Genomic DNA, 14293 nt, shown 5'->3' with positions numbered 1-14293 from the left:
ACACTAAGCCCTGCCCCTCCTGGTCAGGTGACTCAGCAGCCATCACAAGTGTGTTCATTCTGGCCCCAAGGCCCTGCCTGCCTAGCTGCTGTTTGCAGCTCTTAGCCCTCAAGCACCCTGGCTGTCCCTTGTGCTTGCTACTACTGGCTTTTGGCTACAGCTCAGCCAACAGGTAGCCATGTCCATTAGGGTCCAGGAACCCTGAATTCTAGGTACCCCCTAACTATTGGGGGGCCAGATGAAATGTTTCTGCAGACTAGATCTGGCCATATGTTTGACAGCCTTGCCCTGATCCCTTAGTACCTGTGAGGCATTAGGACTGATAGCACGGAGTGGAACTCTCCCTTCAGTAAAGCGCATGCAAGGGACCCTCAATTGAGTGATGTCCCCTTTCCCGTGAGGGGCTGGCAGAAAGAATCCTCTTCCATGCCACCTTCCCTTCACTACCACAGAAGGGCCAGCGTGGGGTTGGGAGGCAGGGAGGTTTAAGCAGGGGCTTTGCCATTCCCTGTAACATCCCCTGTAGATTCCTTGTGGAAGTCGGGAGAGAATGATTAGATCCAAGAGATTCTGGTAAAACTATGGATTTGGAGTGCAGCCTTTCCAAAGTAGCCATTCTTAGTCCCTTCTCCAGATCTGCTGGGCCAGAGGAGTGGCAAGCTGAATAGAAGGATTATGTAATGTATCCCATTTCAATGACTATCCTGCAGCACCTTCGGGATGATCCTGATATGAATACCTAGCTCAATAGAGTGCATTGCTTTCATCCAAATTCAAATCCCTGCTAATATCAGGGGGGAGATCTGGGGGAGAAGAATATTGCTATATGTTCACAGCCCACTGAACCATCTAGGACAAAGTGGAATGAAAACCGCCTGTGGCTTTGCCACCAATGAAAGAGGCTCATTGAAAATGCTTTCCTGCAGTAGGGAAACAACCAGCTGAATTTCCTCCTGTTGTAAATGGGCCCTATTCCACTGGAGTCAGCAGTATTAGACCAGCAATGAATCTGAACCAAAGCCTGCATAGAGCAGGCAGAGGATACAATTTGCAGTAAAGCTGCTTAAAGGACCCAGAGTAGCAGAGTAAATTTTGTATCTGCAAGAAGCCACGGTGTGAATCTCCTTGTAGTTGTCATAGCAAACACCACCATGTCAAATTAATAAAGATCAGAGCTTGAGCAACAACCTGGGATATTCTAAATGTACTGAATTCGGAGCATGGTTATAGCATCCAGGAGCTGGCAGGCATGTGTATTCACTTAGATCAGGTGTACAATTTTTGGGGCAATTTAAGCCCTCTGAATGCCTGCATGATTGAGCATTTATATCAACCTAAATACAACTCCTGCACTTGCCCTTTGACACCAAGATGAGTCTGAAAAAGAGGGGTGGTTGACATATATATTTGGACTATAGCCAATCTGTAATATTAAATAATAGCAGGACAGCCCAGAGCCTAGCATAGGTACTTGTATATGATTTTTATGCATCTAAATGAACAGCATGAAACCATTTACATTTTTAAAAAAATGAAAATATGTTCCCCTTTCCCAACCAGCAGCAACTGCATTAGCATCCTAAACAGAGCAAATCATTTTAGCCAACAAATGTACTTCTGGCTTGGAACTGAAAACCAAAATCAATATAAATTTGATCTACCAATTTCTTTTAAATTTCTGTTTAATGAGGTCATTAATTCAGCTCTGAACAATTATTGAAAAGCATTTTACAACTAGACAGTGTAATCCTGGTTAATTAAAGAGTTATAAATAGTGTTACCCAGAAAGTTTTCATCGGAACTCACTTTTTCCCCTCTCATCAAATCACTGAAATCAATGAAGTCTTATAGAAAAACATTTTCGGTTTGAAAAATTTCTAGTGTTTTTCTGGGATTCTGAAAATTCATTTGAATTTAATTTAATATCATTTTTGTACATTACTGTTTTTCATCACCTGTCAAGAGTAATACCCTGTGCTATTAAAACTGTTATTACAACACAAACAAAAGATACACTGATACCGAGAAGACAAGGTGTTTCAAACAGCACTAAATGGCAAACTCCTTTAACAGTTTTAAGCATCAACTAAAAAAGTATTAAGTGATTAGAATTGAACAGTTCAAGTCGTTGTCAAATTATGACATATCAACAGTTGTGCACATCCATATCAAACACAGGATGACTTTCGGTACATCATGAAATACTGTAAAAATAACAAACAAACAAAATCCAAATCTAAATTTCAGAATACCAAAAGGACATTTTTGAAAGCCAAAATGGAATTTTGTCAGAAAGCCAGTTTCCTGGGTCATTTCTTAATTTATTATTCATCTTGAATTGGAATGAAAACCATTCATGCTAACAAGAAATTCTGAGTTCTTATGAATTGTTTGGGTCTGGGTGCTTTAAGGTACTAGAAGCCCTGGAAAAGAGAAGCTGGCAGCATCTCTAAGCAAACAAAGAAAACAAGTCTAATTTATTTATCTAGTTTTCATCAGAGATTTTTATACTTCTATGCTCCCAAGTTCTGCAAAAAGTTAATAAAATAAAATAAATCTATTCTTAAAAGAATTAAGCCAAACTCATAATGATATAACTAAAAAATACATCACAATCTATCTCATGTTCCTGGTAACAATCAGTGCTCATTGCCTGGACCTCCCATCATCAAAAACTAAAAGCCTGACTGTGAAGGAAGTTCAGGGAAGGAAATAAAACTGATGATTTACCTTGTAGCTCCAGATTTCATAGTCTTCTTTTCCTTGCTAGTCAGAAAACCATATTCTCTTTTCTTTTGAACATTAAAGGCACAAGCCCCAACTCCTAATAAATGTGAAATCTTAGATATCCAATTGCCCCTGGAGGTAATTATTTTCTTCCTTGAAAGTCTGTGAGAACCTGGAGCTGCTAAACCAGAGAAGAAGGGAGAGATCTGTTTTGAATGTGATTGATAAATTAAATTCTACCTGTTTGTAGAAGCTGGGCCTTCAGGTGAAGGAGTCTCATGCTGATTTAGGATTAACAACCCCTGAGAGTAGCGCACTGTGCTTTGCTGAGCCGCTTCATATGGGTAGAGTCCAATTCCAGCAAAAGTTTCCATTGGCAAATGGGAAGTTTTTTGTAGGAAGAGTCAAACCATTTAACCCCTAAAGGTAAAGAGAAGATGTTGGAAATAAAACTTTTCAAACATGGGTTATATCTGGATTGATGCAAAAGCTGAAGCACCCCTTTACCCTGGGGTCTCTGTTACAAGCACAGACGCTCTCAGCACTGTTCTGTTGTAATCCTGCTGCATGTTGGATGTGATGTGATGCTAATGGCAGACCCCATAGTACTCCTGGCAGTCAGGTGCTCATTTTAAAAGTCAGCTGCATCAAGTGCTTGCAGTGGTAGTTCTGGGGTTGATGGTAGATGTATTAAGGAAGCACAGTAAAAGCTTGTCTTTGTGTGTGGGAGGATGATAGTTGCTGGTGTAGACATTCCTAAACTCAGAGTTCAGCATGGATTGTAAAGTCTGCTGGAGTAGCTGGGCAAATACAATCAGCACTCTGGCTATTAGCTTGTGCTAAGCTGTGCTCTGCCACAGCCATACTACTACCGTGCGTGCTACCTTGGACCTGTCTGCATAGCCTGCAGTGACTGAGGATGTCCCTGTACTGTAGTTTATGAACTAGCTGCTGACTCTATACTTGCTGTAGTTATAATTCTTTTATTAACCCTGGCAGATAAAAGAATTACCCTCCTGCCTGAGGCTGACATTTACCTCATCCCCACAATAAGTATAGCAAGAACAAAACAACCTAATGAGTTGTGGGACCCTTACCAGGTTCTCCTTTCCTGCTCTTTGCAGGTGGGCATCCCAGAATGAGTTTGCCTTTGAATGGCTAATGCCATTCAGTTGCCCAGATTTTCCCATTTAGGCCTTGGCCTTAAAGTGAACGTGTAATTACCAACTTTCAGTAACCCCAGAGGACTGTAGTTGTCCTGACATGGACCACTATCGGTGCAAAACTGCTTTGCTTTCTCTAAAGGGTGGTTATATGAACACTAATAGACAAACCTCCTGAAATATAACTAAAATCCTGGAGTCCTACCCCAACAAAGAGCTGGAGTTTATATAAATCATACCCAGGAACTTGGGCTAGAACTCTAGTCTCCCAGGATCAAAGCCAACAGCCTGCTTTATTACTTGAGCTAATGAAGAGTATAAAGATTGCTCCTAATAGGTGACCTTATCCTCTCTGTGTAGAGGGCAACACCATTCATATGAACAGCCCCTGACAGCTCTCTAATGAGCACTGCCAGACGCATGAAACAATGAACTTGGAGTTCAGCTCCAAACCCAGACGTAAAGTTCATCAGTTTTCTGAGATGTTGGGATCTGGGATTCAGTGCTTCCTGAAGTTTTGACAGCTTTTTCTTCACTGTGCATATGCAACTTAAGCAGTCCATTGCTCTTTTTATAACCAAAGCATTGCTGCGTGGGGCTGCTCCTTTTCTGTTGTTACAGTACTCTCTATGGAAATAGGAAAGCAAATCTGAACACAGTGTTCAGAGCTGGGTTCAATGCTCCATCTAGGGATATTTCTGTAAATCCCATAATTTTACCAGACTGAATCCATGTGCTGCAGGATGCAGCTGGAGTTGCCATACAGAGAACCTGGATCAGCTGATGACTTTAGGTAAGCCACTTGTGGATCTGTACCTCAGTTTCCTCATCAGTAAAATGGGGATAATGATACTTACTGAAAGAGTAACAGTGCTGGATCAGGTGGTGTTGTTGGTGTTGATCAGTACAGGCCACTGAGTTATATCATGGTGCTCTACTACTAGCGAAGTCCTTCACTCTTGTTTTCATTGAAAAATGCCTTTATCAATATTGAAAGTATTATTATTAATTTGTTGGGCAGTGGCACCTAAAATCCCAACCCAAATCAGGACCCCATTGAGATAGTTGCTGAGCAAACACACAGGGAGCTGCTTACAACCTAGCAGGCAGGATAGTCAAAGAATGAGCCAGGAGATGGAGTTGGCGGGTCATGAAGGAACTTGCCCAATGTCACATAGCAGGTCATGGGACAGTCTGGAAATACAGCCCAGGTCTTGCAAGTCCTGGTCTGACTGCACCACGCTCTTTCACAGCAATGACCCAGAACAATAGCAGATTGGGTATGAAATAACAGTGCCCCAGACAGAAACAAAATCTTCCTCTCCCTCTTAGTATGTCAATTGGCATCAGGTGTGAAGTGAATATGGGACGCGCCTTGAACTGCCCACAGTTAAGCATAACATTTTCCCTGCTTGTACTGGAAATCTGCACCCTCTGGGTCATAGTGTTGATCTTGTTTACATGGGTCTAAAATCCTTTGTTGCAGTGCCCCAGGTGCCAAAGCAAAGGGGCGCCAACAGGCACTGCCCAGCCAAGGTGGGGCACAGGACGGAGCTGTGAGCAGCTCGTTTGGGGTGGGGGTGCAGAGATAGGGGGAGGGCAGCTCCCACTGCTGCATGCACTCCCAGGCAAGCATTTGGGGGGGCGTACTCCCTGGATCTGTGTGCAGGGTGATGGCGGGTGGGCTGCCACTGCAGGCTTTGCCCCAAGCACCAAACTTCCTTGCCACGGTACTGCTTTGCCGACTTAAGTTGGGGGTCACTGCGGAGTTGAAATTCAGAATCTGGTCTCCTTTGTTGAGTTAAACCTTGTTCAACCAGTCCTGGATGCAAGCCTGAGCCTTGGCTCCTGGCCCCACCGAAGTCAATGGGAATTGCTTTCCCCCTGCATCTCTCAAGTCCTCCTCATTCCAGGGGAGAAGTTATACATGACACTACTGCTAGTTTTCTAGGGACTGGGACACAGGCATGTTGGTTTTGATGCTGCATGCTTTCCATGCACTGAACCTCCATTAATTGCAGTGAGTGCTCAAGGCTCCCGGGACTAGACTGTCTGAAAGAAAGCACAGAAAGTATGAAAACACCAGACTCCACATCCTGAATGTCACTTGCCCTCCCCAGCTCGCACTGCTGGAGCAGGGGGCATATTTTCTACTTGTTATTCTAGCAACAATGCACAGATGATACTTCTCTTTTAGAATAAGGTTCAGCTCCAGTAAACAGGATCTGCATTCAGTTCTGCCAGAAAGGAGAAAATGTCACAAAAGATTTAGTGGTTTCTAATAGACATTTTTGTCCCCGGGTAGCATGGCAGCTATGATGCCATCTGACTAAAAATGTAATGAATATGGGTACATAGAGGTCAGAACCCATTAATAACAATGCGCAGAACTGACACCTATTGTCAGCTATCGTCAATACAGATTTTATACTTGCTTTTCAGAAAACAGCTCTTTTTTTTCAGCATGCAGGGATCTCCTTTCTGCCTCCTGAGCATGTAGCATCATGGTGCCCATAAAAGAACAGTGCTCGTATGATAATGCATCGTTTCTCACCTCTCAAAAAGGGTTTCCAGCATACAGGGTACAGCACTAATCTCCGGGGAATGCTGATGAGATGGATGTCAACACTAGAATACAGAGGAGGGCTTGCATTAAAGCACCGGATGGAGCTTGGAGGAGTGGTGTTTGATACCAAGTCCCTGTCTGACCTTGAGCCTCTCCCTTCCTGCACCTCAGTTCTGCATATGCAAATCCCAGGGGTGCTGTAAGGATGAATTTAGTAGCATCAGGGAGGCACTCACTCATCATAGTGATGGGACCCACAGAAGTAGGTAGAGAGTGAGACTAACACCAAAGAGCTGAATTGTTAATCTTACGCTACGCAGTTCCCTTCTGAGGGTGGTTATCAAGGAGAGATACCTTCAAGGAAGCACCAGGAGCACTTTTTTCTGTTCAAGAACTGAGCATCCAGGGAGACAGCACATAAAGTAATGTGCATGGAAGGTTGAATGGGGGTGAGGCGAGCCTCACCTTGTCAGAACAGGTCCTCCCACTGTTGCAGGGGCTGCCTCCTTGCTCTCCCTACCCCACTGTTATCCTCGCCTGGATTCTGGGGAACAGCCAAGCGAGGGAACAATGCAGTATGTCCTGTCAATACTCTGAGTACCTAGCTCACTTGTCAGCGTGTACCTTGGCACTTCACTGGAGCGCCCAGTCCCATGTAGGATGGAGATAGAAGCAAGATGAGCCATTGTTCAGAAAACCCTAGACAACACTGCTGCCATTCCTAAGCACACAGAATTAGAGGGGATATTGTTTGATGGCACCTGGTTGACAGAGTACATTTCCTACAGTGTGATGACCACATCATAGATGGATTTTTATTTTTATATTCTATTAATGCAACTCTGAGTAACCAGCAGAGCTAGAGGGGGAAAACTTTCCATAGGTAAACTTCAGAGCCTCTGCTTTCCACTCTGGGTCATCATTTCTGGTAATAGCCAAATGTCTTAAGCTGAGCATTTAAATTGATATTGGACCATTCTTTCTGCACCCCTTCTGAGGGAAACCATGATTAGTGTACATCCAGAAATTGCCTGAGAATGAGCCCATTTTGGCGCATATGTCCAGCCACAGCTGATTTATCTGCACAATCACATTTTTCATTAATCTTCATTTTAAAAGCATCTCTCTCCTTTATGGACAGGAGGTCACATTCACAAGGAATACTGTATGTTCTCATCTTACCAGTTGTTAAAGGATGTTGCTAAAGGGTGGCAAAGGATATTTTGAAAGATATGCAGCAGCGGAAAGCAGCCTTAGTTTGCGTGGGTCTGTATAGCAAGAAAGGCAGCGATGTGTGATCTCTGGACCAGACTGAGATAGATCAATGGGACTGTCTGAGTAACTGCTCCCCAATGGCATTAAGCTGATCCTTTATGAATATGCTAATGGATCTATTTACAACCTTCCAGTACTCATCACTGCAGCATCTACTAGGCACCAGTACCAGCATCTGCCTTATAATGATGTAGTGGCCAAGTCCACTCAACCTTGAAAGAGATGCCATTTCATGAGACCTGCACCCTGGTGGAACTGTTTACTACAAGGCAAATCCCTAAACAGCTCCCATTACAGAATGCTGTAGTTCATTATCTGGTCTCCTGGGCTCCTTAAGTAATATCCTCTAATTGGCATTATTTGGCACTGCTCCACAGTGTTAAACTGATTTGTGGCCCACTGGGACAGTGGCTGTTTATAGCTAGTGCTGCAAAGAGAGGTTCAAGGTAAATGGTTGCCTTTCCCCAAGTAACAGAGGAGCCTTCACTCTGTGTGGGCAATTCTCTGGGGCTTCCCACAAGGACTGGGGTATTTTTTCTTGACATCTTGACTGGCAGGACCACGCTCTTACAGACTTTCACTTATGAACCCCTGCTGTAGACAGGCATTAACCTTTCATGCCGCTCCTTTCCTTCACTCATGGAAACCTCCTCCTTGCACATGATTTGGCAGAGTCAGAGTAGTGAGCAGCAGGTCTCTGCCAGTACCTCCCCTACATTAAAAACTGCAAAGTGAAACAGGCCAAATCAGTGCAGAGTGTGCAGTCACTGAGTGAGCCATGTCCTTCCCTGGTGTTTCAACATTTCCTCTGCAGAGAGGACAGAGACAAAAATAATTAGGTGTCATTTGTAATGTTTTCACCTCTCTGTTGGCCTCTTTTTCCTGATCAATGAAAAATGTTATCAATAGTGGAGTTCCAGGGCACCCAGCTATTAACCTTCCCTATGAAAAATGCATGTTTTTTTTTATAAATCTGTTTTTTCAGTCAACCAGTTTCTTACCTGGGACAAAATATTACCTCTCAACCCAATCACTCCCTAGTTCCCTGAACAGACTCATGCCAAAGACTCTAAGACAGTGGTCTCTAACCTTTTTATGGTAAAGATCACTTTTTGAAGTAAAGGGCAATCCAGGATCTACCGTACAGCAGGGCTTGGGGCTCAAAGCCCAGCATGCAGTGGCAGCCACTTTGCCCTGCACACAGATCAGGGGGGGCACATGCCCCAGGCCTCCGCTGGGGTATGTGCAGTGGCAGGAGCCCCCCCATGCACCTAGACAAGCTGTCCTGAGCTCTGACCCTCCCCCGGCCCAGCCCAGCCCAGCCCAGCCAGGGCCCCACTCTCTCAGTGGCAGGGAGTAGGCCTGTGCAAAGCCTCCCCCAGACTGAGGCTAGCCTCTCCAGACTGAGATCGACTGTCAGGGGCTCCCCAATTGACTGGTTGATCGAGATTGACTGGTTGGTGACCACCGCTCTAAGAAATGCTGCTAGCTCTAATAAGTCAACCCTACTACGGCCTTCTCCTTGAGCCAAGATATTGCCTCCCACAAAGAGTTCTTACAGGCTGGATCAGCATGAGTTTCCTCTGCAGAAGCTGGGCTGGTTCACAGTGATCATGTTACACTCATCTCGGGGTTTTAAAAACATCATGAATTATTTTTCATTAATTTACCTAAAGCCAGGCTTACAGATCTGACATTTTTTAGATGAAGAACTGCAGAGAACTGGCTAAACTCAAGATGGCTGCTAGAAGAGCCCATTTAAATGATATGGGTCCAATTCTTTGCTTTGCCACTATGTTACTGTAGAAGTGTAGTCCAGGGGGAGGGGGCAATGATACTCTGATGTCAGAGTTCAGGGTCAGCTCTGCAAAAAGGTGGTGCTGTTCCTGGCCCTGAAGGACACTTGAATTTATGGGAGTTTCTTGAAGACTCCCTCTGCCATGTCCTGGATCACAGACCTCCCAACGGACCATGTGCCACGTTATTCCCAGCACACACTACAACAGGGCCAGTGACAGAGATGGCTCAGGTTTATACTAGTTTGTTCACCAGAGGGATCCTTTCCTGGCCCTCTGAGGCATGTTGATAGCCCCTATACAATGCCAGTGCAGCACGCAAGGGCTGTGTACAGAGAGAATCATTCCTCATGCTTTGCAAGCACCCAATCCACTTCAATAAGTTCTTTCAGAGCTCCTGGATGATCCATCCAATCCTGGCTGGGATTCAAACCATCAATTTTTTGCATCACTTCAAGCCCTGGTGTTGCTGCCTCAGAGTTGCCTACAAAGAGGAGCTTGGGGGTTAGACATGCTCAGGCTTTTGCTGTGGTGAAGCCTGAGGCAAAAATACCCTTATTCTTTCCTTGTTAACTCAGCAATCCAAACTCCTCCTAAATACCATTCCAGAGTTTCCTAGAGCTTTCTGGGCTACCCACACATGCCCGTTCTAGAGTTTCCTTTCCTTGTCTAAACCTTCCATCCTTAGTCATGCTCCTTCAAACTAGGCAAAGCTCCTCTTCTGCCTAATATGCTTTAAGGGCATTTGTAGATGACACATTAAAGCAGTGCAAAAGGGCATTTAAACTGCTTTAATGGCATTGCTGTTTGCATGAGTTTGCATATTTGGCAGTGTATTGCGCGTTAATTCCAGCCACTGTAGCAAATCCGGTGGCATAATGCGCCTTAAATGACTTTGGGGTGCAGCAAACTAAAACACCTCGGAGGAGTTTTAGTTTGCTACCCTACAGCTGTGGAGGGAATCACCGGGCACTGTGCGGCTTAGGGGCTCTGCAGGCAGCCCAGCAGCAGCCCGGGAAGGCAGGCTGCACTGAAGGAAAAAAAAAAAGTGGTGAGCCTGATCTTTTTTTTCCCCCTGTCCCGGAGCCTACCAGCCTCCCTGAGCAGCATGGGGCCTGGTGCTTCCTCCTGCAGCTGTGGTGCCCCCTGCGACTACCTGAGCCAGATGCCTGCAGGCAGATGCTGCCTAGGGAGGAGGCCGCTGCTGCTGCAGAGGGAAGCACCGCCCCCTGCAGCTCACTGGACTGCTCGGCCTGCTGGCAGCTTGTCCTCCCCTCCCCGCCCCTCCCCACTGCTTCAATTTAGGGAGAATTAAACCCCTGTGTCGTTTACAAATGCCCTAGGATACTCAGAAAAAATCACATTGTCCCACGACACCCACTACCAATGGACTCTGCAGTGGTATAAGCAGTGCACTCACATGACTGCTTTTACTTATGGCATTTTACAGGGTGGTTTTGGTCATTCAGGTTTTGTTTCTTGTCACGGTCGGTGAGGGGCAAGTAGCAATCTGGGGGATTCATTTGGTTAACAATTACCTGCAAGCACAGAGGCCTGGACACAATGGCCCAGGAGACCTTGCCAGTTCTATGTTCTTATGAAGAATTGCTTCCATCATTGTGGGTATAGCTAACACTGCCTTACGGGCACCGCAGAGACCTGTACTCACCAGTGAGACTTTTATTGACAAGGACTGGAATGTCATGAAGATCCAAGCATTTATACAAATACAGACAATACTGATTTGAAAACAGAATTTGCAGCACATTTTGATTTCTCCAAGCAAGAGAAGCGCTCCAAAGGCCATGTACTGAGAAGGCTTGGGTGGACAGATTCTTCTCTTCCTCCGAAGTTTTCAAGGATGTGGGATCATGGAAGAGATAGTGCAGGAAGTACTTTTCCTGAACATTGGCCAAATCCCACTCGGTAACCATTCCCCTGGCAGTAACCTAGAACGGGGAGAGGACAAGCATCACAAGGTGGGCTTCAGGGCCCTACTAGAAAGAAAAATAATGAATATGAAGTGCAATGCAAAGGTGGAGGGACTGAAGTAAGTGGAAACACTCTGAAGTAGGGTTCTCTTCTCAGATATCCTTCATGGGCCTGCTACAAATCCCATTGGCCCAGAGCTATCTGTTGACTTCAGTGGGCTTTGCATCAAGCCCAAGACACGCTGGCCACATCTACTGAAGAGGCTTACTGTGCAATAGCTTGTTACTACTGTGCAGTAGCTTGTTAGTACTGTGCAGTAGCATTGTGGGGCATAAACCATGATGTGACGCTACTGCATAGTAGTAACAAGATACTGCGTAGTAGTAACGAGTTAGGGTTATCTGGAAGCCATGCAGAGATGCTACTGCACAGTAATGCTGGTTACTGCACAGTCAGCATTTCATGAAGACACGGCCACTTTGCATAACTGAGGGGAGTGAGCTCAGTGCAATACTAAGGAGGAAACATGGCTCTCACTTAAATGGGGAAAAGGAGGCAGGGAAGCTCTTATCTATTCAACTCACTGAGCACCAGTGTATCCCACTGGAGCTCCAGAAAAGAATCCGTTTCAATCCCAGATTCCTGATGTGTGCTTCCAGTAATCTAGAACATCTACTCCTCCCTTGGGGTAACACAGAAAATGAGCAGTTTAAATACCCAGAGACCCAATCTTGTTCATCCCCTGTGCTTGTTCATGAGCTTGCAACTAGTAGTTCCAAAGGTAGGATCGAGGCTAAAAACTCTATCTATTTGCATGTCTACATGTATGTGTTAGTGCAGAATGGGGTACAGCCCCGACACCTATATACATACAAATATGACTGGAGAACATAATGCAACATGTTGAATGGCAAACACATTCGCATTATGTGTTTAATGAACAACCCAGAAATTTGTCTGAACCAGAACTAGACCTGAGTCATAACTTCAGCCTGACCTGAGCTTGACTTGAGATCCAAACCTCTTAGGTTTAACATGCCCTGAATGTTGGGTCAGCCTGTTAGGGAGACAGAGAAAGGAGGCAAACTAGTTAGCTGGGTTTGAATTTCCTGCTGAGTTTGTAGGCTTTCAGATCTGGCTTATGGACTGGGCCCACTTCCGATTTACATGTTGCCATATTGAATGGCTGCACATTAAGTTGGTTATTGCCCTCTTAGTCTTTAAATAGTGACTATGCAGCATAAATGACCAATACGTGGTAGAGAAAAATGTCTAGAAAAGTTCAATTAGCTTGGAAAAAACAAGCATAAATGTTAACACAGCAATATGCAAGTGCAGCGAGCAAGAGCACGGAGCAAGCAGCAGATGCAGGATTTATGTTTTTAAGTCTAAACATCATACATCTAAGTGACAAGTGAAATAGCTGGCTGGTCCAGCCCTGCAATTAATAAAGCAGTGCTGGACACTTTTCAGCAGCATCAGGATTGCACTTCAGATGTTGCCTCCTTCATGCTCATAAAGGAGAAGGTTATAATGACAAACCCAAAGGGGCAGAATCTCAATGTGTGTAATGAAAATAAAGAAACAGAAATAAATCAGCAGAGTTTCAGTAACGCCAGCTGAGGATCTGGCTCAAAGCATTCATTAATCCCCCATTAGATGAACAGACAGTCAATGTCTACTGAGTACTGCCAAGGTTACTGGCTGCTGATTCCACCTTTAACTGCAGAACACGTCACCCTCTTGGCTCTCTTGCATGATGTGGGATCTGGCGTTCGGATCCGTGGTACTAAGTTACTGTTTCCTCCCAGCTCCTGGAAAACGTGGGTACCTCCACCCCCCACTCAGTGATGCTGCATCCTTCTGGGTGCTGTTCCCACAGACAGCAATCCCACAGTTGAGGTTACAGAGAAAACTGGAAAGGACATTCAGCTGGAGGCAATCCACCCCATGTGTTGCAGGCACATCTGAAAAAGCTATTCTGAGAGGACGAGATGGACAGAATTACTGGAGATCTTTGTGGATAACATGTGATGAAGGGAAGGGCATCAGTAGTATAATGCACCCTTAAGAATAATTTATTGTAAGGGTTGATTTCATAACTAAAGCATATATTCTTCCAAAATAATGGAAGAGCCACATGCAAACAAAAGCTACAGCAGCTTCAGTGATTCATCTAACACGGGAGTTATTCATTAACAAATAGATGGAGTAGGTTTTTCCCCCATCACTTAGACCTTCTTTCTAGGAGTCCATCTTCATTGTATTGTTAGCTTTAGGTACAACCCAATGTTATTCCACACTGACTCGTGCCATTCCCATGGATCTTGCATGAGCTAAGTGGTGTTTTAAACTTAAACTAGCTGAGCAGTTGCAGAACTGGGCAGCAACTCAGGAGCTGTTGATGCTCACACCAGAAATGCAGTGGGGATACTGCTGCAGGCTGTGGCCCAAGTTCACACACCTCATCAGCTGTTATTTCAATCATTTTGGGTATCTCAAGTGTTTCACGGTGTGGCTGTTCTCATTTGGTCTAAGCTGGCAGACCTCTCAAATGCACAGTGACAGTGGGGCAAAACACCTTTCCCTGATCTTGGGCTGTGCTGGGAGATGGAGACTCCCCTAGTGTCACTTACTGTACAGATACACAGCATGATTCATATGGACTAATTTATCTAGGAGTTTACTCCATAATAAGGAATAGGCATATGACAAGCTCACCTAAGGTGTCTGCCTGCAGCAGGAGATAGTACTTTGCTTGGCTCTTAGGTGGCAGGAAAGCAGTTTGCACTGAACAAACAACTACTCGGGGATGAAGCTGACTAGAGGAGTAG

General features: G+C 45.0%; 1 protein-coding gene across 1 annotated transcript in view; it reads right to left on the bottom strand.

Annotated features, from left to right (window-relative positions):
* Nucleotides 1-11192: 11192 nt before the first annotated feature.
* The window catches only part of FAH (fumarylacetoacetate hydrolase), a 36115-nt gene continuing 33014 nt past the window's right edge, over nt 11193-14293 (bottom strand). The window contains exon 14 of the mRNA XM_014605974.3: nt 11193-11476. Coding sequence (XP_014461460.1) covers nt 11397-11476 — 80 coding nt within the window. The 3' untranslated portion in view covers nt 11193-11396. The remainder of the gene's footprint in view (nt 11477-14293) is intronic.

This window comes from Alligator mississippiensis, chromosome 11 (genome assembly GCF_030867095.1).
Source record: "Alligator mississippiensis isolate rAllMis1 chromosome 11, rAllMis1, whole genome shotgun sequence".
In the NCBI taxonomy this organism is placed as follows: domain Eukaryota; kingdom Metazoa; phylum Chordata; order Crocodylia; family Alligatoridae; genus Alligator; species Alligator mississippiensis.
This window is presented reverse-complemented; position numbering and strand designations above follow the sequence as displayed.